Source organism: Anopheles funestus, chromosome 2RL (genome assembly GCF_943734845.2).
Source record: "Anopheles funestus chromosome 2RL, idAnoFuneDA-416_04, whole genome shotgun sequence".
Taxonomy (NCBI): domain Eukaryota; kingdom Metazoa; phylum Arthropoda; class Insecta; order Diptera; family Culicidae; genus Anopheles; species Anopheles funestus.
In genome coordinates, this window is record NC_064598.1 from 52,458,304 (window position 1) to 52,482,125 (window position 23,822).

General features: G+C 42.7%; 2 protein-coding genes across 15 annotated transcripts in view; one reads left to right on the forward strand and one right to left on the reverse strand.

Moving 5' to 3' along the window:
* LOC125760775 (uncharacterized) overlaps nt 1-23,822 on the reverse strand; it is a 122,155-nt gene that overhangs the window by 72,421 nt on the left and 25,912 nt on the right. The window contains exons 1-3 of one of the 2 annotated variants that reach the window (XM_049421241.1): nt 12,073-12,483; nt 11,800-12,005; nt 11,697-11,740 (exon numbers count right to left, since the gene is read on the reverse strand). The gene's annotated coding sequence lies outside the window, so the exon portion shown is untranslated. Of the gene's footprint in view, nt 1-11,696; nt 11,741-11,799; nt 12,484-23,822 lie in introns of those variants that run through there. The other variant, XM_049421240.1, reaches the window with a different exon arrangement.
* Nucleotides 1-23,822, forward strand: part of LOC125760768 (filamin-A) — a 53,898-nt gene that overhangs the window by 6,487 nt on the left and 23,589 nt on the right. For 8 of the 13 annotated variants that reach the window (XM_049421205.1, XM_049421202.1, XM_049421200.1 and 5 more), the window contains 9 exons: nt 3,450-3,819; nt 10,721-11,207; nt 11,712-11,726; nt 12,530-14,071; nt 14,187-14,425; nt 14,523-15,089; nt 15,392-16,524; nt 16,612-16,745; nt 16,835-16,967. In XM_049421205.1, coding sequence (XP_049277162.1) covers nt 3,450-3,819; nt 10,721-11,207; nt 11,712-11,726; nt 12,530-14,071; nt 14,187-14,425; nt 14,523-15,089; nt 15,392-16,524; nt 16,612-16,745; nt 16,835-16,967 — 4,620 coding nt within the window. Of the gene's footprint in view, nt 1-660; nt 1,073-3,449; nt 3,820-10,720; nt 11,208-11,711; nt 11,727-12,529; nt 14,072-14,186; nt 14,426-14,522; nt 15,090-15,391; nt 16,525-16,611; nt 16,746-16,834; nt 16,968-21,784; nt 22,090-23,822 lie in introns of those variants that run through there. The other 5 variants (XM_049421210.1, XM_049421211.1, XM_049421201.1 and 2 more) reach the window with 5 other exon arrangements.

Sequence of the window (23,822 nt, forward strand, 5' to 3'; positions counted from 1 at the left end):
TGGTTTATTTGGTAAAAGATCAGAATACTTAATTCTCAAAATAGCTAGCTTATATTACAAAATCTGTGTTATATAATTTCTAGAAGGTTTTTCCTCACGCTTATCGTAACAATCGAATGCATATATTTATTTCTTCAATCTAACAAGCAAACTAGCAAACCAGCACATTTCTTTGTCAACTATTGTGCGTGATTTTCCCTACAAGCCGACAACATTCGCTTATGGATGAAACCTGAGGAATGAAGGAACCTGAGGTCCGGAAATGGCAAAATAAAACGAATGCTGACCAAAGCCTTTGGGTGAGAACGCACTATGGGCAAACAAATGTTTAAACATCGGTAGCATGCGTTTCTTACATTTGGGCAATATTATTATTATTTTGTTTTTTTTTTTTTTTTTTAATTTTTCAAATATTATCTTGAAATTGGGCTATGTTTATGTATGTCATATTCCAGTAACGTTTCAAACACACCTATATAAAAGCCGACCATCATTGATGATATGTAATGCATTTTTTTGAAAATGCAACTGTTTTACAAAAGAATTGTTTTGTTTCGCAAACCTAGAACTAAACTTGATGAACATGAAAACTATGTGCTTGTAAACATATAGTCATATATGATTGGTTAAATATGTACGATTTTAAACCCGTCTTCTGTATAACCGTTGCCCATTGTGTGATGGTATCTTGCAGCCTGATGGCTGTTATTATGCTCTCTGCTCTCTCTTCTTCATTCAAAACGAGCCGCGCAGCGCGAACCGACGCACTTGGCTAGACGTACGCCCGCATTCCGAAGCCCGCGAGCGTTTCTTTCTGCGCTGAGGCGCGTTTACGACCTGAACCATTGCTGCTGGTGGTGCTATCATCAATCCTGGTCATTGTTGTCCAATCAATACCGCTCGATTGCGCAGCTTAGTACGGTGGTTGTTACTAGTGCCATTTGTGTTGTTTTTTGTTTGTTTTCTTCTCCTGTATGTGTGTGGTATCTCTTCTGTGCCCAGAAGCAGGTGAATCGCTTTTTATCAGCCACTGAAAACATCAACAATCTGCGTGGCGGCAGCTGTCTTAAAGGTAAACAAACACATACTACTTGCCGGTGAACCAAAGTGATCTGGTGGCGCAAGAAGGTGGCACTGACAGAGCCCCATCTCAAGTGATTACAGATTGTGCCTGGTGCAACAGACTAAAATCAAGCAAAAGAAAGCTGCAGTGAGATAAAATGCCACGGAACTTACAAATCCATTCTAGGTGGGCCACAAAAACGTGATTACCGGTGAACACAGAGAGCAAAATTTATTTCCGAGACGTGTGCATGTGTTTGTGGCTCGTATAAATGTAGCAAAGAGAAACAAGAGACGGCTCGATCTTCGGCGGGAAGCTGAAAGCCACCGAATACGGGAAGAATTCGTCTGATGTAAAAGGTTCGAGAAAGTGAAAGATAAAGAACGGCCCTTTCGGTTTGAGTTTTTATTTTCTCGCAGTGATCCGTGGGCTTACGTGTGTGGCTCCAATACTCTTTAATACTGTGTCCACCGGTCGCAGTCGGTTCTGTCCCATCTCGGGCACTGCTCGCAGCCATCGAGAACAGGATCACGAATGGGGAGGACAATAAAAACGTATATTCTTACACACATACGCACACGCACTTACACCATAGTGCGAAGAGATGAACAAAATGTGATCGGAATCTGTGGGAGCTGTTGAACAACCATCGTGTACAGTGTATGGCAAAATAAAAAGTTTACCACCTTCAACATTGTGTATTCCCCACTTGCCACGGTGGCTTCTTTAGAACAACAACGGTTAGCATGGCTTCGTTGGTTTAATTAGTGCTCGTTTTTGTCGAGCATAAATTGCTGAGCCATGGAAAGCTCGAAATGTATTCTGAGCTAGATTTCTTCACCAAAAACACTCACCTCTTCAGAGGTCAGGTTTGCTCCAGTGTCAATTTTTCGGTGTTTAAATGCGGAACCACACAACCACCAACGGTTTGCGTTGGTTGAGCTCCCCTCAAAACATCGGGTGTACCGGAACAAAGTGAATTATAGTCAAAATAGCATGGGAACGCTTCCCATAAAAGAAGAACCAAGATCTTAAGAAAGAGGGACACTGAAAGCAGGAAAGAAAAGAAAACACCAGAGGTTGAAATCATGGTGGCACAAAAAAAAGGTGATCCAAGCCTCACACCTTCTGTAGTTTGGAGTCTTTTTTTGTATCACAAAAATATACACTCGGCCGTGGATACAGTTCAACAAAAAATTAACCATCACCCGTTCAAAACCTGTAGCGTAAAGTCGGTCATATAAGCGACGCGAAAGTTGTAGCGATAAACCGAATTGATTGTGCAGTTCGAAAGATAGGAATAAATATTTATTTACAAACTCATCGATCATCGACCAGAGATACATGGTCAATAGTATAATGTCTTATCGTAACGGTTCTGCAAAATCCCGATAATACATATAAGTCTTTCAGGGCCACAAATATTAGACGTTAAAGCAAGCGGGTTACGGGTAACAAGTAAAGTTTGAACATACCTGATTCAGTTATTTGATCATCTGTGGGCAAATAAACCGTTGAATCATTAAGGTTTGTTTCGATCCTTATTCGAATTAACATTTATTTGTAGGATGGTTTTGAGAAAAGTGCATGACTCAACTCAACTCAACTTACAAAGTTTGTTTTCAAAGCTGTGTCAAGCTCTTGCATTTATGAATCAGTAGCCTGAATGGTTCGGATTCGTCATACATTCCTTCAATAGAGTCAACTATAAACTGTCTCATACAGGATGTAGAATCATATTTAATTTACATCAATCCATTCGTGTCTTTTTATGATCTTTGTTCAATTACGAATCCTTAGAACAGTGCAAACGACATCTTGTTTGCAATTAAAGCAACTTTGTACCAACTTTGTAACACAATGTATAAGTGGACCAGTTTACTAACAATGATATTAAAATCAAAATATAAAACAGGTTCACCAGTAGGACAAACCGAATTCCCTCCAAAACATGAACACAAACTGGAAAAATACTCAGACAATTCACAACAGTCCTGCTACACCCTGCTTTACCGAATTGTCGATTAAAAGCTAGCAAAAAGCTATAAATTATCAAGTCCTCCGCCATATCCCAATAAACCGACGCCATCCACAGGATAATATAAAAAATGCCGCCAATGCATACACCCCTAACGATCATGCAACGACATTACTGCCACTTTTCTTTGTACTCCCGTCTGTAACTTTTATGCATATATGTTCCCCGCAGAGCAACGCTAATTCTTTTCCCCCTTTCTGTCCCAGAATACAACCGAAAATTGTAAAAAAAATGCTTGTGCTAATAGTTCTCTTTCTACCTTTTTTGTCTTCCCCTTTTTTCCATGTGGATGATTGTTGTTATCATGTTTTGCGTTCACCCCGTTAAAATTTGGGTTCGATTTGGTAGGGCACCCCGCAGTACTACCAGGAACTGCAACAGCAGCAGCAACCGCGCAACTACGACGATCCGGACGCGGACGAGGAGGCCGAGATGGAAGCGGAACGAGACCTGGCCGAAGACGCGCAGTGGAAGCGAATACAGCAAAACACGTTCACGCGCTGGGCCAATGAGCACCTGAAGATCATCAACCAAACAATTGCCAATCTCGAGAGCGATCTGTCCGACGGTTTGCGACTGATCGCGCTAATCGAGGTCCTGTCACAGAAGCGCATGAGCAAACACAATAAGCGGCCCACCTTCCGTAGCCAGAAGCTGGAGAATGTGTCCGTTGCGCTCAAGTTCCTCGAGGTGGAGGGTATCAAAATTGTCAACATCGGTAAGTATTTCAAATGTACACAAACCGTTTGTTTTTTTGAGGGCATAAGTTTGTACCGATAAAGCGTAACTCATTTCACCAGTGTGTATCATTAATTAACATCCTCAATGCTGATTGCGCATCAGATTGGGCACAAAACGAGTACGATATAATACGCACACTCCGCATACTTTTGTGTTTTAAGTGTTGGGAAATCCACGATCAACCTTTCTGGCAAATTTATTGCCAAAGCTCCATGGCTGCTTACACACTTATGACTTGGTGCAGAGCACATAGAGAGCTTTGAGGAAAAACAAAATTAAAATAACGCAAAACTTCTCCATTTAACATTGTTATGCTCGTCGCGTCTCTTTTTTCGGGTGCGTTTTGTAGCGTTCTGTTTTTTTTGGTTTCTGTTAAGTGAACAGACAAGCACCTTGGGTGGATCCGGCGATGAAGTAGTCCCAAGTGCGAATGTTGCAAACAGTGCCTGCTGCACGGACGGTCCCAACCTGTTTGAGCGCATCTTCCACGTGCGTTTGCAAGTATGCCAACCTCCCGCCCTCCCTGGCAGAAATTTCATTATTGAGTGGTTCATCTTTTCGTGTCGAGTCGAACAAGAGTAAAACGATTCTTCCGTAAAAAATTCCAAAGAGAGAACGCGAAGATGGGACCGGCAAAGAATAAGAACAACATGATATTGGGACGAAGTCAAATTCGAAAGAACCATGCGACGGAACACTAGATGCCGCCGCACATACAATGCGCCATGCAAACTGTTGCTGCTACAGCTTTTGCCCAACGGTGGTGACGGTGATGATGGCCACAACGAAGGTGGGTGGCGATCCTAAAGGTACCGGAATGATGTGCTGCTTTCCGTAGCAATACTACCACCACGACAGTGGCAGGGCAAAACCATCCACCAAAAGAGTATAATAACAAACAGGCTGGTTTGTTTCGTTCACATTCAACAGCTTCGCACGCAATCCAACCACGGCCATGGGGTAGAGAAGTTTAGTGCAAAACAAAAAAGGGAAGGAAACACAGTCCGCACAGTTTTCGGGCATTGAAGAAGCATTTTGCAAGCTGTTCTTTCTGTCGGCATTTTCGTGGCGTTTAGCGTTCGTTTTTGCGGTTTGGCCAACTTTGGCTGCCGTTTGTATGTGTGCGCACACTGTGTTGTTTTTATTCAAAGCAAGAAAACATTGGGGACCTTGGTCGTGGTACGTTCGCACTGTCTAATGTTAGACTTCAACGAACCGGCGACAACGAACTCGGGACGACATTTTTTTCATTCTTCTTCATCTGTTTGCAAATAAAAATTTGCAGCGCCGATTGATGTACAGTTGCACTTTCTCAAAGCCGGGAACATGATGGTACGATGCCGCTACACTAAGGAGATTACAGTTAAGAGCAAGTGTGTCATATTGGTCGTGATCGTTTACGGAATTGTCTGCCTAAAACCACACGTGTGGCAGTGGCAAGAAATGCAAGACTCGTGGCGAAGATGGCGTGACGGTGGCAAAGTTGTTTTACAAATAACTCGGTTAATTAGTTGTGCGTTTTATCGCTTCACTAGGCAGTGAATCGAGCGAAACTAAGCGCTTTGCGGACACTTACATATACGGGTGATTGTGGCCGACTTTAGACCGAAGCGTCGTAAATTTGTCCTCTCCGGTTACCAACATGATGTCCATTATAGCTCGTCAGTTAGAGAAAGCCTCAATGAAACAGGGTAAAGAATGAATCAAAGGAAAAAAGGTAATAATCAAACTGTCGAAGAAAAACGAATTATTCGCACACCTTTGGTAACCGGTTGTTTGGCTCATTGACACTCGTCCTGTTGGTGTTCGGTATGGCTTCGAAGCAATTAAAGAAAATGCGGTCGAATGCTTCAAACTTGTCGGAATGCACATCATGGTCATAAACTTTAACTGACTGCAAGTTAAAGCGATGAGTAAACGCTTATATTTACAAAATGGTTAAGTACAGTTCATTCAAATGCTAGAAAGGAGGGAAGCGAAGATGTTACTGTCATTCGTGATCCTCAATCCGGTCACATATGTACCATATTTTTAATTGTATGTTTTAACTCTAACTGTCTCTCACCTGACGAGTATCGCTAGTATATCGCTGAATAAAAATTTTATATACGTCTAAAAAACCTTAGTCGACATTTTGATTTTCCGATAAAAATTAATATGGCGCTGTGTTTTATTTTATTTTATTTTTTTTTTTTTTTTTGCTCGGTTAGAACGGCCTGGCCGTATCAAGACTTATTTTACCACGTAGCAGGATAGTCAGTCCATGCTACGGGGAGACGGCCCGGATGGGATTTGAACCCGGTCCCTGCCGTGTGGACGGGCGCCGTTTTTCACATGCACCACCGGGCCGCCCCGGCGCTGTGTTTTAATAAGACGAACTTTTTTGCAATATCTGTCTATTGATCCATCTGCTTTCGGTGACATCAACACAGTACCTTATCAGTCAGTGACCATCGCTGAACTTTCTGTAACTGGCAAATTAGCACATAACCTCAAACCAAGCTCGGAGTCAGTCATCACATGTAGTGTCTTGGCTATTTGAATAGCTGCTCTTTTTGCTGCACTTAACGGGTGCGGCGTCTGATGCATTCCACAAAATGCACCTTCTTGTCCTTCAGCACCACAAGCGCAAGTGTTTTACGTGGGGCGTGGAGACACGTATCGATCGAGCTGTTTGCCAGCAGAGCGTCACATATTGGTTCACCACATATCTGTGGTGTTAAGATTAACGAACTCGTGCCGCTTGAGTCGGGTGAGAATTCGACCACACAAGCTACGATCAGTAAACGAAGAATGAAAAAACCATTTACACTTGCAGCCGCGATAATGCACGGTGTCGCGATACGGTCGGACGAGTCAGACATTAGGTCACTTAGGGAACTTTGAAACGATGGTGGCTCATCAGAACGGTTTTGGTTGATGTCGTCATTTTGGCTTTTAATCGAATGCGATGAAATGCGCTACCGCTGACGCCATCGAACATCTCCATTAGCTGCATGATGCTATCGGGTGTTTTTTGTTTTGTTTGTTTGTGTGTTTCATCCTGGTTAAGGTGACACAAAAACAAGTAATATAAATATTCTGCACAATCAACTGCATGGTGTTTTGCAAACCAGAGTAAGTTTACACAGCGCGGGTTCGGAGATTATGATTGACAATCAATCTTTATCAGTGCGGAGCGTAAAATTAAGCAGCATGGCATGGCATTCATTTCCAAACCCGCACCCATAAGTTCGAATTTGATCGATTGATTAAACGCTCAAAGTGAGGGAAAAAGTAAAACTAACTCTGCTTGCTTCACACAATGTTATTGTGCTACTCAACTTTCGTACAAACTTTATGCATGTGTTGGTTCACTACAAAAACATTGTAAAAACAACCAAACGTTCCATTCCAGAATAACGTAAAAAAAGCCGACCGGTCAACTTTTCCCGATTTGGCTCAAAAACTGTCATGAAACTTGCGGTTAGTCGTCGCGTCTGTGAGCATACGCGTGAAATTTATGCGCGACATTCCCCGACTCCTCAATACACCCCGTATGGTTCCAGCCAACTTGCACTAATTTCCATTGAATTGATCTCGTCATCAAACGATGAAGAGGTAGGGGAAAACGAGTGAAGAGGAAGACAGTTTTGAATCGGAAATGACAGAAGTACGGGGTACAGATAAAAAGGGTAACATAACCCAATAAAATAAAGCTTCTCTACTATTTTGGGATTCTCAACTCGCTCGCTCGACAACTGAGCGACCAACAGTTTGTGCTGGCCTTGCCGCTTATGGTCTAGTCATCGGCAGCTCGGGAATGGCTTATATATATACATATTTCGTTCATATTTGGATGCAGCCCTCACTCACTCAGCGTCCAATCGAAGCGCAAACGATGCGCTCAAACAGGTTTTTTAGCCCCCGGAGAAGGGGATGATGTAGATGCCGGTCTGACGCTTAGCGGCTTGCTTCGCTACTTCTTCGTCTAGCGTTCGTGGCATTGTGGGGATATTTCGCTCAACACAACACGCGCGCTTAGCTACACTTGATCTTGAACCGTTTTGCCGGCGCCCGGTGACGTAATCGAAGGAGCGTTTCCTCGCCTGTTCTGATCACGTACGAGCAACGTGTCGGAAATCTGATGGCAGGAATCAGAGTGTGCAAAGCGATTGCAACAGGAAACTGGCATGGTACATTTGCATCCTTTTTGCAACATTGAAGATGATGTAAAGTATGCAAGTCCATCACGGGAAACATTATTGCTGAGTGAGACAGTGCACTGGCAAGAGTGTTATCGCTACAATGTGAGAACGGCAAATCTCTTGCACCGCCAGCTAGTGCAGCAGACCGTAAATGTACATCCCGAACACGTTCACCCGCAGAGATCGAGGGAATTGTGGAAAGCGTCTGAATAGCATATTCGTTGGGCCACTTTTACGGTTCCCACTTGGTAATGTTTTTTCCCCCAGCCCATGCGCTAACTCTGCAAGCTCTAACTGAATATTTTGTGGGTGGGAACATTTTCACAAATTAATGTATGATACATTTAAGATTAAAAAGAAAAAAAAACATCAAAGCATAGAATAGCCCATCACACTAGTTTTCTGTACATTTTAGTTCTGTATCGAAATATTTTTTTCTCTAAAAAAACCCTTTACACAAACCGATATTATATTGTGCGTAATAAAACAAAACATTCAAGGGTTAATTCTGTTAAAGACACGCACGTGAAGCACGTTCCATGGCTCGCCCAGACTAGTCTTGATCGCTTTCCCTTTCGATCGCACTTACCACGACGCCAACGATGTGTTGGGATGCTTACTGTACGATTGCGATTGTTTATGTGCCCATAGTTCTGCAATTGGGCACAGTGCGCAAGCCGGACTCGTGCCCCCTGCATCATGTGCTGCTGGTTCGCATAATCACCAGCCGTATGGACCGTGGAACGGATTGTGGGCAGTTTTTTGTATGTAGCATAAAGCATTCCTGCTATCAAGACAAGCGTTCAGTCGTTGCTCAGTGACCAAAGCTGGCCTTAGAGGCAACCCTGACTTGATGACTCAAATGCTAAATATAGGCAAAACAGGCTTCCAAGGAAAATTAGTGCCTTTACTGTGTTGTTCTGCATTGGCTTGTCAGTGTGTACGTGTGTCCGGTGCTTCCACCGATCACGTGCCAACGCATGCCGATGAAACTTTACGCCCCTTCCTGCTGCTCCTTCCGGTACCGCTTTCCTGCGGACATCCGTAACAAGTTGGGCTTTCGATGGAGATCCTCTCGCAAACTGCTACACATCCATTTATGCACAGAGCAGCGAAAGAGCATAAGCAAAGCCACGGACTACACCAAACGTTCCGTCGGAAATTCGCGATGGGTCTCGCAGCTGCCGATAGCAGAATAATGTGTGCGTTTTATGCTGAGCCCCTTTTTTGACAGTTGATGAATGCCACCAGTCGATGTGGTTAGCATTGGCTTCAAGGAAAGCTGCCTTTAAGCGCCTTGTGTGATTGTTCTAAACGTTTTTTTTGCCACCATTTCCTGAAAGTTAATAAGTACAAGTTCTATGATGTTTGGAGCTTTGCGCAAACAAATGCTTTCTTAAATTCCTTTCTATGAAAATATTTCGTTATTTATATGTTATCTACGGTAAAAAAAACTAAAAACTAAAAAACGAAAACTAAAAACAAACCTGCTACGTTGTCAAATGTTTAAAAAATAATTTGCTAAGGAATTTAATGTTTTATCTGGCTTCGCGTTGTCGGATATAACACCATTTTTTGGGCGTGCGTGCGTATTTTTAAAACGTGCCCGAAAATTTACATAAAAATGTTATTTTGCTAATGTATAAAGTTTTGTGCAAACAAGCTTTGGTGCGGCAAAGCTCTGTCCCTATAATATTTTTTTCTAATTTACTGCTTAACATTTTTGGCTTAACTTGTTTTTGTCTGGAACAACGTTCATATTGCTGTTTTGCACGGTATTTTAATGCGTGACATGTCTCTCTCTCTCTTTCTCTCTCTTGTTGGCTTCAACGACCTCTAAGGTCACGCGGGCCATTTCTGGCTTACTAGACTTATTTTTATCGCGTAGCCGGATAGTCAGTCCTTACTATGGGGGACGGTCCGAATGGGATTTGATACCCGGTCCTGCCGTGTGGACCGTCGCCGTTTATCACATACACCACCGCCCCTTTGCATGACATGCACAAATATCTAAATATATAAAATTCTTCAACAAATTTATCCGTTCCGAACCTTCAGTATCACAGCCGCCTTAAAGTTTAGATCAATAATAGAAGTCATCAAGGACCTCAATATTAGCTACAATTTATGAAATCTTCTTCCCACAGTATTTCTTCAATCCCTTCCTGGCACTTTGAACTTTGATCATTTAGCATTGGAATCGGCAAGAGAGCAGTATCACGGGTTACTTCTCTTTTAGACGCTTGCGAAGACAACAGTGCGTTTCATTTGTTCAGGATTTTACTGAGGTGGTAAAGCTCACTAGAACTGACATCGAAAAGTTTCGCAGCGTCTGTTTCACATCCATCGACGTGATGAGCCTCGTTTGTATACTGGCAGTACGTTGGGAAATGGGGTGGAAGTTCCCGTCTCGTGCTGTGCCTTACTAGACTTATTATAGTATTCCTGAACAGGGTAATTATCAGAATAGTTGTTCCTGATCCAGCTCTGATGTATTACAACAAATAACTAAACACTATGCCATGAAGTGATACTTCACTACTACTTCTCTTGAATAACTTCATCGCAAAGACATTGTTTGTCCTGGAGAGAAAAAAACAGTTACGTCTTAGAAGTAATTTTATGACAGCCTATTATTTTTTCTTAAGTTTTATATTTGCGCTAATACTCTTCCATTCGGTCATCTTCCAGATTCTTCTGACATTGTAGACTGTAAGCTGAAGCTGATAATGGGTCTGATTTGGACATTGATTCTGCATTACTCCATCTCGCTACCAATGTGGGAAGGTGACGAAAATGGAGACAACTTGGCTAATGGAAATGGGGCCTCACCGAAGCAACGGCTAATGAACTGGATACACCGGCTGGTACCGGATCTACCCATCAATAACTTCACTTCGGACTGGACTAATGGTAAAGCTGTCGGAGCCCTCGTAGACGCGGTGGCTCCCGGCCTCTGTCCAGATTGGCCGATGTGGGATCCGAAAGACGCGGTTCAAAATGCTGCCGAAGCAATGGGTCTGGCGGACGACTGGCTAAACGTGCGTCAGCTAATTCGACCAGAGGAAATGGTGAATCCCAACATCGACGAACAGTCCATGATGACTTATCTGTCGCAGTACCCCAACGCAAAATTGAAGTCAGGAGCTCCATTAAGACCCCGCACTAATCACAGCAGGTAAGTCATGGTATCGGAGGTACACAACACGAGAATGTTATCCTTTTTAGAACGGTGCTACTTTAAAAAAACCCAAGAAAGTGATCTTCCCCTGTAGAGAGTTCCGTAGTTGCTCTTATTTGAGCTCAAAATCCTTTACTCATTTGGAATGGAATGCATTTGAACATAACTACTAGCGCTCGGATAACTCGGGTTTTGTGTCTCTTGTTGCTGACTTCATGTCGTTTCATATCGCTCCTGTCTCATGTTCCTTGTCTCAAAAGTTCAGTCTCATAGATTAGTTTCAAATTCCACTTTAATATAATCCATCAACACCCTTCAAATACATGCTAGCGCAGACACTTAGTGTCAACACAGTCCGTTCGGTTGCGGTTCTACGTCCACAATCGTGTTGTATCTATCTTTCTTCATGTTTTCTTTTTTTTTTCTTTTCTTTTTACCCTTCTTCTTTACTCGGCTATACAATTCCGATGTATTATGCACACTTACCTTTTACAATTGCAGTGTTCCACCGCCGCGGTAAGTTGTTGCTGCTGCAAAGGAATATAGAGCTAGGACTAGTGATATTTTTATTGATTTTAGTTGATATTACCATCTGTATGTTCCGCTGCTCGTTGCCCATGATGCTAAGCACATATATGTTCTGCCGCGTTATACCTTCCGGAACCCTTTTTTTGCCAACAGTAAAATTTCCACACAGAGCAAAAAGCAAACACACTTATTCAACATTCCTTCAAAAGCACATTCGCCACCAAGCGCCTGTTTGTGTGCTAGCTTTACGTGCCACTCTCGATCGTCCTGTGCAAAAAAAAACATTTGTTTTTCATTGTGACTATATCGGTTCAATTTGTTACTAAAAACCTACCTTCGCCAATTCCATATGTTATTCGTGTAAGCAAGTGATTTATGTACGCTTACTGATTTGCTAGTGTTAAATCGCTTCTTCCGTTTCTTTACTTATACTTTGCTTGAGGGGAAACGTTGAAGATTGCTGGAATTTGGATAAGAAAACATCATATCGGAACAATTGCAAAATTGATTTTGTATACAAAAAGTTTCTAAGAAGTTTTTATCGAACAAACTCTCTCTCTGCGCAGTCGTCTTCTTTGTTTCCTTTATGGACGCTTGTACCAGTGTGTTTGTGTGATATTTTTGTTAATACATGACGCAACACGTGCGAATGCGAAAACGTGCAAAAATCGTGAGACTTAGTAAACTTAATGTACAACAAATATTTCGTTCCGTGTTACTCATATATACCTAATATCACTAATGAAGAACTTTCCGTTGTTTGGCTCTGCTTTATCATCCCTGTCTTGTAGGGTGCGCGCATATGGTCCAGGAATCGAACCAACTGGCCCAACGGTGGGAGCTCCAGCTAATTTTACCGTTGAAACGTTTTCCGCTGGCAAAGGCAACGTTGATGTAGCCGTACATAATCCCAACGGCAATCCGGAAAAGGTAGACTGCCGCTTTAACAACGATAAGAACCTAACGTACTCGGTTTCTTATATCCCGAAGCTGGAGGGACCGCACAAGGTGTACGTAAAGTTCAACGGACGCGACATCCCGAAGAGTCCTTACGAAGTGCAAGTGGAAAGTCAAGCTGGCGATGCGTCGAAGGTGACAGCAAGTGGGCCCGGTCTGCTACCGGATGGTGTTGTGGTCGGCAAACAAACGTACTTCGACATCACGACGAAAGACGCCGGAAAGGGTACCCCTGAGGTGATCATTCTTGATCCCGCAAACCACAAAACATCGGTAGCGGCAAAGCTGCGTCAGCTCGGCACAGACCAATGGCGTTGCGAGTACACAGCAAAGCAAGTCGGACTGCATTCAGTCAACGTGTTCTTCTGCGGGCAACAGATTCGCGGAAGTCCGTACGGAGTGCGTGTCGCTCCGGTATGTGATTCGCGAAAGGTTCGTGCGAGCGGTCGAGGTCTGCAGCCGGTTGGTGTTCGCGTAAACGATGACGATGTCACCTTCCGCATATTTACCGAGGGTGCCGGAGAAGGTGTACCAGAGGTGAAGATATTTGGCCCGGGAGGAGTCGTACCGGAGCATAACATCCGCAAGCTCGATGCCACCACGTACGAAGCACAATACATTCCACTGAAGGAGGGTCGTTACAAAATTCTGGTACTGTACGGTGGCCAGGAGATCCCGAAGTCTCCATTCGAGGTAACGGTCGGGCCACAGAAGCACACTTCAATTGTGGCATATGGGCCAGGACTGAAGTCGGGCATGGTAGGTCAACCTGCCTGTTTTGTCGTTGAGACGAATGGCGAAACTGGAAATCTTGGATTCAGTATTGCTGGACCCTCGCAAGCTGAAATCGAGTGTCATGATAATGGGGACGGATCTGCACTAGTCAAGTATCATCCGACCGCACCGGGAGAGTACGCCGTGCATATACTTTGCGACAACGAGGACATCCCGAAGAGCCCACATATCGCCCAAGTGCTCCCAAAGGCAGACGACTTCCATCCGGAGCTGGTAAAGGTAACCGGACCGGGTGTAGAGAAGAATGGAGGTGTGATCGTGGGTAAACCAACTGAATTTACCGTAGACGCGACTCGGGCCGGTTCGGCACCGCTGGAGGTGAAAATTAACGACGTTTTCTCCAACACCATTGCGCACAAGATCACACAAACGGAGAGCGGGACGAAGAAGATCTCGTACACCGCACCTACAGCTGAACCGGTCACGGTAGAGGTGAACTACGGTGGCGTTGCCGTACCGCAGTCACCTTTCCGTGTGAACGTTTCCACTCCACTGGACGCATCGAAGGTGCAGTTCTTCGGGCCTTGGTTGGAGCCAGGTGTCAAACCGAATGCTGCTACCCATTTCAACGTGGATGCTAGGTAACGGAAGTAAAACGAATTGTTATTTAAAGGCCCTAAAATTAACGATATCTTTTTTTTTATTTCTCTCTCTCTCTCTCTTTTTATATTGTTTGGTGATCGGTATTCCATAAAGGGCTGCCGGTAATGGACTGCTGGAGGTGAATTTAATTCATGAAGAATCCAAACAGAAGGTTTCGGTACGCATCATCGACAACAACGATAACACGTACGCTGTGGAAGTGATTCCGCCACTAGCGGGCACCTATTCCACGAACTTGCTGTACGGTGGACTGAAAGTGCCACTGTCTCCGAAAGTCACTGTCTCGCCACCAGTAGATGTGTCAAAGATAAAGGTGGACGGACTAGAACCGAGTAAGTATTTTTAGTAGGAACAATCCAGGCTTCCTAAATTATCTACATGTTCAAACAAACCATTCTCAAATTGACCGAAACAAAAACAAATTGCCAGCTGCACCATTGAACAGCCTGCAACAGTTCCGCGTTATTACCAATGGCATCGGGAAGGCGGACCTGGCCGTTACCATCACAAGCCCCTCGGGAAATCGCGTAAAGGCACACGTTATACCGACCGCTGAAGGTTTTCTGGTGAACTTTACACCAACCCAGTTGGGCGAATACTTGCTAAGCGTAAGTTTTGGCGGAACTCCCATTACACCACAGCCGTTCCGATTGCAGTGTCTGGTCGGTTCCGATTCGCGAAAGGTACAGGCTACCGGTCCGGGATTGGTGCGTGGAATCATTAACCGACCGGCTGAGTTTATGATCGATACGCGCGGCGCTGGTCAGGGCGGACTGGGCGTAACAGTTGAAGGTCCCTGTGAAGCGGCAATCAACTGCCGCGATAACGGTGATGGAACGTGCAATGTGGCCTACCTACCGACGGAGATCGGTGACTATACGATAAACATCACGTTCAACGATGACCATATCGCCGGTTCGCCATATCAGGCTATCATTGTGCCGGAACCGAATCTAAACAAGATACGCGTCTCTGGCATGGGCATACAGCCACACGGTATTGTGTGCATGCATTCGGTTTGCTGTTTTGCTGACTGTCGTTATACGTTGTTCGCCTAACTTTGTTTGGTCTAAACCAGATCTTACATATGTATATGCTGCTCATTCTTCAAGACGCATGAAGAAGCTCTTTCAGCGTGCTGTTTTTTTTTAATTTGATTGCATGTTTGTTATATTTTTTTTTGTTTTGCCTATTACTATACAGCAATATGTGATTTTTTTTTATTTTGAGTGTTTCTGTGGTTTATTGCTGCATCATTTGTCCACCGAACTAATTAAGCTTCTATTGCGTACTTTTAGGTGTAGTCATGAACTCTCCCACTGATTTCCTGGTCGACATGAGCAAAGTTGGTGATGACGTAGACCGGTCCAAGCTGTCATGCAATATCTTCGATCCGAGGGGCAACGAAATACCCAGCAAATTGGTACCTAGTGACTCAGCCGATGATGTGTTCCGCATCATGTACACACCTTTCGAGGCAGGCAGACACACAATTGAGCTGCTGTACGATAACGTCCCCGTACCAGGATCACCGTTCGTTGTGAATGTCAAATCGGGTTGTGATCCGAGCCGATGTCGCGCATATGGACCAGGGCTGGAAGGTGCACTGACCGATAAAATGGCCACGTTTACGGTGGAAACACGTGGTGCCGGTGCCGGTGGATTGTCGCTGGCGATCGAGGGCCCGTCCGAAGCTAAAATGAGCTGCACCGATAATCGTGATGGTTCGTGCGATGTTGAATATTTACCTACGGAGCCGGGCGAGTATGACGTCACAATACGCTTTGCGGAGAAGCACATCCCCGGATCGCCGTTCAGAGTCGTCGTAAATGAATCGACCCGTCCAGAGAAGGTAAAGGTGTACGGTCCTGGCATAGAGCATGGACAGGTGTACGATGGAATACCGGCACAGTTTTTCATCGATTGTGGTGCCGCTGGTCCGGGAAAAATCGCCGTTAAGCTGAGCTCATCCGAGGGCAAACCTATCACGGCTCAAGTACAGGATAAGGGCGAGGGCGTGTACGGTGTCACGTACGTTCCACCTAAGGAAGGTTCGTCTATTACAGCCAACGTGCGTTTCGCCGATCAGGATGTCAGCTGCAGTCCGTTCGTAATGATCGTTTCACCGGCACCTAATGATGCTCCCGTCAAAGTGTATGGTGATGCGACGACAAAGAAATCGTTGCCCGCTTCCTTACCGGCCAAGTTCCAGATCGATGCTCCCAAGGCCAAAGCTAAGGAGGACATCAATGTCAGTATCAAGGGACCGGATGGAAAACCTCTGGTACCGAAAATGGAACAGGAACCCGATGGTACCTATGCCGTTTCGTTCGTGCCGGATGAATGTGGTCCGTACAATGTCAGTATTAAATGCGGTGGAAAAGACGTACTAGGTTCGCCCTTCTTACTGCAAGCCATACCTACGGGAGAGGTGAGTTGAATGGTTTTGGCAAACTTATTCAAATTTGTTTTAAAAGATCGTTATATTAAACCATCAAACCTGTTATCTATCCGACAGGCCGATAAGTGCAAAATGGTACAAGCCGTTCCGGTCAACCAAGAGTACGGTAAAAAGAATCACTTTGCCGTCGATGCCAGGGAAGCAGGAACAGGCGCAGTAACGTGTAAAATTGTTTCTCACTCTGAAGCGAGGTTAGTAAAGCTTGATTTTTTAAATGAATGAATTGTTAAACATTTTCGATACAGTTTTAACGTATACTTTCTATCATTTCTACATTTAGTGACGTGGACATCGATATCATCGAGAAAGATGGATTCTTCGATATATTCTACGTCCTGAAGGATCCTGGAGATTACGATCTGGACATTAAATTTGGCGGTCAAAACATCCCGAATGGAACGTTTACGATCAAGGTAGATTAAACCCATCCTTTATTTACATTATCTTATATTATATAACTACATCTCTTTATTTAAGGCATCTGCCATAGTCACAACAACGCTACAAATGATTACTAGTCATATTTATTGAACTGTTATTATGTGGTTTATTTAGGTGTTTTTAAACAATTTCGAGTGAATTTTAGCCGTGTGTGATGATTCATTTTTAACAAACTGTTTTTATCTTTAAAAATCGAAAAGATTTCTCTATTTATCGCTACGGTACGTTTGATAAAGGGGTTTGAAAACTTTTTTTTGCAATTGGAAAGTCATTTTACGATAATTTCTTGCAATAATCGTTCAAGTGTGGTTCTACATCGTTTTATGAAACAGAAAAGTGTGCAAAGTACAACTAAATCATACAACAAAAAAATCATTTTTCATTTTACATTCATGACCAAGCGTTTCGTTTGAGCTTTGTTAGCGACTCATAGAGTTTATTGTAATTTTGTATCTTGAATGAACTTATGGAATGTAATGCTTTTTCATGGGGAAAAATCTTTTAAAACAGGTTTAATTTTGTAATACAGCACTACACCATTGTAATGAAAATGGGAACCTTATAACTACAAAACAACGAAAACTTTTCCAAATGTTTGTTATATTCCTTGATGGCAGTAGTGATGGATACAAATAAATCAAAATTCAAAACAAAACATTAAACGACGCAACACGCAAACATACACACTTTTCCTTATTGTTCCTTCTAGTTGAATACAAAGGGTTTGGTCACGCTGTTATTTACACGTGAAAAATACTGACCTGGAAAGAAACATTGCATTGCACTTTAACGCCTTGCTTTGCTAAAGCCTTTGCTACCGCTGTTAACCATTGGATATTGCATGCAATTCGTTGAAACGAAGCAAAATATTTCAACATACAGTAGTTTATGTGTTTGAATGTATGTTTGTAACGAAAAATTATTCATCTGAATAAATAAATATTTTATTAAAAACAAGAGTTCGCTCTTCACGTACCTAAGACGAACCAGTGTAATGTGTTGTGCCTAAGCAAATCATCCCTTCCATTGGAATTTCACTTTCGCCCAGCACAAAGCGATGACTACGATTTCCAACGCCATGTGACACTCTCTTTCGTCAAACATCACGCTGCTTGCATACTCTGCTCGTCCACCATTTCCGTCGCAACGCTAACAATTTGACCGCTACCGCCATACGCTGTTCGCCGGTCATGATTCGCGTGCGTCAAGAAGAAATATCTTCTGAATGAAAATAAATCATGAAATGTATAAATTTTTTTTTTGCCATATATCTCCAATATCATGCGGCAACCCGCGCTCACCACCACCTTGCGGAACGGTGGTTGGTGGCACCAGTTGGTGTGCCATTCTTCTACAAATTTGCATCCCTAACCACCGTTGACGGCGGCACCCTCCCTTAGGTCGTAGTGTCAAAAATAGCATTTCTTTCGCGTGGAAATGCCCGCAACTTGCAACCTGTAAACTGCCAGCTTGTCGTATCAGACGGCCGACAAGTGGCAAGTGTCTCTTTTCATTGATGTTGCATCTTCCTGAGGGCTAAAACGATGATTTGCACAACATGTAAGAGCATGAACCGTTTGAACCTTGTCCACCATTTCCTGCTGCTGCTGCTGCTGGTTTAAGGCACCCATGCTAGAATGTCCTATGTCACTGTAATATCGAAACAGTTTTAGATGCTTTGCCATTTCCACACACAAAAAAGCAAATTGAAATTTATAATGAATAATACAAATATTTACACTTTAATTTGCTTTGAAATGGCACACAATTAACACGAAAACTGTGTGACCAGTATTGCGCAAAGCTAAAGCAGCCATTAAAAAAGTCCATCCATCTCCCTCTTGTTTCACTCGATAAGGAAACGTGATGTGTTTGTTTGTTTGTTTATTTGCTTTTCTGTCCAATCCATGTGACGGTCGCAATTCATTCTGTCTATCCATCGAAAACAAGATTCATCTAAATGAGCTACTGTTCCGTTAACAAAGTGGCGCCATTTTATCGAACAATACCCACACTCCTGACCATTACCTCTGGCTGACCATCAAACCGAGATCATCCCTTGCCGTAGAATAGTTTACACCCGACTGCACGCACCGTTTGCACGATCGCTTCTCTGTTTCATAAAAGACTGCGAACCCTCGCCTGCTCGGCCGCATGTGCCACTATGTTGCTGCCGTATTATAAGCTGCTAGATTTGTGAGGTGTGTAGAGAAAAGAAAAACATTTGGCTAATCATAAACGAATGCTGCACGCTAATCTCTCAGCATTTTTGGCTACACGGCACACGCAAACAGCGCCGCTATTCTCGAAAGAAAATGATCGGCATCGATTTCATCTTCTATCTCTACCCTTGCAAGTCGGCAGCATTATGTCGGCTAGTTTGCACGAGCAGGTAGGTGTTCTACGATTATGGTTGAGAAAATTCTTGACTTCATAATACTTTTCTGGCACCGTAATGTTTCTACTTAATACTTTTAATACTAAGCTTTTTGAGAAAATTGTAAGATAGGATGTGGCATGTACAAACAAAGCGTCAGCGTGGATTATTCGTCAGTTATGTTCATTTGATTGTTATTGCCACACAAAGAATTTGTGTAAAAAACTTTTCTTTTCAAGCAGAAAATGTTTACTTTTGGCTTGGATATCACGCAATCGGTGTCTCCAATAATGATTGATTTTCTCTATCTTAAGGAGCTAGATGAAACAAAAAGACAATTTTGTCACACTTTACTCAACATTTACAAAAGAAATGGACTGCAAAGTTAATGCGAGACCTGTCAGAGTAAGGGACATAAATCTTTATGGCTCTTGTTTTTTGAAAGCAGTGCTAAAACGTTGTTACGATCTTAAAGTGAACAATTAAACTGCCAAGCCGAATTTTAACGATCATCTTCCAAACGGTAAAGTGAGTCTTAGTTTGACGACATACTTTCCACGTTCTTCGGTAGTACAACATAATTTGCTAGTACAAGTTAATCCTTACCGCCAGATGTGACCGTCGAACGAGGCTGTGCGGATCGCGATCGTACCGACTTCATACATATCAAGCAAATATTGCGACAATTAGTGCAGAGTGCCTGTTCCTGTTCGGGCGTGCTGCCACCAGACGGGAACGAAAATGCGCCAACTATGCTTCGCCTCTCGTAATTAATGTACTGCTGGGCGTGGACTTCCTTAAAACGATTTCGGACAGCCGAATAGAAGAAACGATTGCAGTTCAGCGGTCGGTGTGTCAAACAGAGCGGCTCTATAACGCATCGAATGCCGGTTGACTGTACATCTTTTTGAAATACGTTAAACGTTTGCTGCGTGTTGCTGAAACTAATCCTCAAATTTGTAAACGTCTGCCTACGTCGTCCATGAGATTGGGTAGATAATGTTAATCATTTTGAGGATGGCTTTAGACAAGCGCGTACAGCTGAACAATTAGTACAAAACTTTCAGCTCTGTCACTTTTAGATTCGAAGTAAATTACCTGTGGCAATGTTTTTTACCTGTAAGGTATTCTTCTTTTTGTGAACCGTGCATATAGCAAGAGAACTGTAGATTAGTTTACATATACCTATAAATAAATTATTATTCATCGTTTTGGCACTGGCAAGTCGCACCAGTTTCGAATCTGTCATTTGTGAAGGCGTAGATAACACATTAAGTTTTTGAGTTACATGCAGCAACTATTTGGTTGCAATAACTAACGCGTACAATATATCTCAACTGTATACATATACATACATATTCTTCGGTCTTTGCAAACACCATGCGTCTCCATCAATGGACGTTGCTAGAAAAGGTCGTTTATTGATTTTACTGTAAGCACACAAAGCCTGGCAAAACAATATGTAGTTTGCAGAGCAGATTTTGCTTTGTTTTTCTTCTCACTCATGCAAAACAGTGTACGATCATGGCATGGTTTCAAATAGCGGTGGAAATGTTAAGCATTTCTTTTCACAACATTTTAAAACATTCAAAACAAAAATTCAATATTATAAAAAATGTATTTTCTCTCCAGTTTTTCTGTTAAAACAATGACTTACATATTTATTCTTAATGTTTAGTGTTTTTTCTTAACTCCAGAGTCATTCGTATCATTTTAAATGATCTATCATAGTTAAGAAACAAGAATTTTCACAAGGTCCTTCAACTCAAACCGTTATTCGCATCATTTTAAATGTTCCCGATAAAAAACATGTATTTCCCACAAGGTCCTTCAGCAATAGCGGTCTCATCCAATGAACCTGATCCGTAAAGACCGCAAAGTTTATTATTTTACATACTTTCGCCTCTCTCAAACTTCCCTTGAATATTCGGTTCAAGGTTTCGCATACCAGCAAGATTCATTTTGCAAAATTGGACTCTTTATTTGCTTCATTTTAATTGAATGACCTAGTAACGTTGGCGAGAAACCACACACAGAGATCGGTTTGCTACGAGTAAACTCATCAACTAATACTCTGCGTAGATTGTTAGCGCATTTCCACCAAGTACCTCCGTTTACTGACAACATCGCTATCCATCTTCCATGCAATTGAGCTTCGTGTCACTGTGGAGCGGACTCCTACACACTTACACACGGGTGCGGCTTTGATGTGTTCATGTCCACCATCCCATGACGATGTCCAATTGCTTGGTCGCTACCGGGCACGCGCTCTCCGGTAGATATGTTTTGAACGATTGAAGGAATTCGTACGGCAAGCGTAAAGAGTAAGATTTGACGTGGAAATGGTGTCCTCTGGGCCGGCACCCGAACATACCCGAAGTGGCCAAACTAACACCAAACGCACGAACGAACGAACGTTTGTGTCGTGCGACGTACGAAACGTTTATTTTTCCACCCTTACGAATGGTCACGATCGTCGACCGGTCGGGGCAAACTATTTCGACCGCATGTAAATTTCCCCGCGATCAGCAACCCGAATGCTGCGGCCCCACCCCCGTTTATTTCGTCGCATCCCATCCTGCCAAACAATAGCGATCAGCACCGTCCAGCAGTGGTGTTGTTGTTGCGAAGATACGCCGCTCTTGATCGCAGCTCTAAAACATCGACCACACTTCTGTTTGGACGCTTCAGAGGAAAAGTCACACAACCAGGAATCGGTACGCACGGGGTTTTTTTTTCTTCTACATTGTGTTATATAGCGAGTAGCGCGTCAGTTCTTATCGTGAATGATAACGTGTTTGTGAGCGTGTATGTGTGTACTTCTATTGATTCAGTTGTGCCCTTGGGAATCGCTAAAGGTGTTAAATTATTCCAGTCGTTGTTGAAAACATTAATTCGTCCTATTGCGTGCGATCGTGTGCTTCAAGGATATAAAACATTTTGGTAAATGAATTTTGATCTATTTCAGTTAGTGTAATAGAAGAACACTTTTATCAGGTTTTTAATTAAATATCTAAAAACCCGAACAGTGCATAAATGCTGTTCATATAATTAAGTTTAATTCCTCACATATCGTATGAGATTCCAACTCCAACATATTCCACGTTTTTAACTGATTGCTATTAGAAATGAAGTTAAATATAGATACCTATCTTTTTATTGGAATACGATTTCATCATATTTTGTGGTGTAAAATATCGCGGTGATACTTGTACAACGACTCTGAAAGCATAACATTCGTGTTCACCATTTTTGCCTGCATCCAACACCATCGAAGAAAAAAGATCTACAGCTGTGGCTGGTTCTGCTTTTTTGGTGGTTCATTTGTGCTACCTAAGCGTGGCCGGTTCTTCCAGCAAGTGAGTGAAATGCGAGCATGGTCCAATTTAGCCGTCGGTCACGTTTGGGGTCCTCCGGCTTGAGACGCGATGAAAAACGAACCGTTACGAATGGACATTTCTTTTCCGCTCAAACGAACCGAATGGATTGAAGAATTTTCGAGACCATGAAACCGCTGTCCCTACGAAAATGCTTACGTTTGACGTACAGGACAACATGTAGTAGTGGCGAGAAGGAAATGTTCGGTTTGATTTTGGGATGGAGTTTAATCATTTCGAAACATTCCTTACGCTTCGGTCGTCAAGCTGCAGCAATCGTAAAAGCAAATCCAAAATGTCGTAAATGAAAATTGTTACATTGCTCTTTTCATAACTTGTTATTCACAAAAAACAACTACATGGAAAAATGGCAAGATATCATCATAAAACGTTTGCTTTTCACGTTGCGTTTGTATGCTAAATATTATCGCAAAGTCTGTTATAGCTTTGTTCTATTTTTAATTCTCAACATTACATAAGCAGTTCTTGGTTATTTGTGCTTAAGTTCCGAAACAACTTAAGAAGAATTCGTTTTATTACGGATTTTGATTATTACGCAACAAGTTATATAGTTTTTATAAAATTTTCTTGGGATGACGTAGAAAATTCTATTATTTTATTTCAATTTTTTAAATAAATGATCGTAAACATAGAAAAAAACAAAGTTATCACTAGATAAAATTTATGAACTAACTATTATTATGCTCTCTACCGCATCAAGAACAATAGCATCATTCAATATGAAGGTGCAACTTCATGCTTTCAACATGTTTCTTGTTAGTGTTACTGAGCTTATCACAAAAACATGCATGAAAACAAATTTTCAATAATCCAATCACCTATAAATCTACTGTGATAAATGTCTGAAATATTTGTCGGCAATTTGTTCTTTGCCTGCTACCATATTATCCTCATCAGCAACTCATCTTCAAATCCACCGGTCTGACGAAACATTGCAGCACGTCCAATGCGGCTCTATGAATAATTAATCGCAAGTCGGCACGGTATGCTTGCTTAATTGCTTGTTTTTCTCCCTGCCCGGCTACAGTCAAATGCCCGGTTTTCCGATTGTC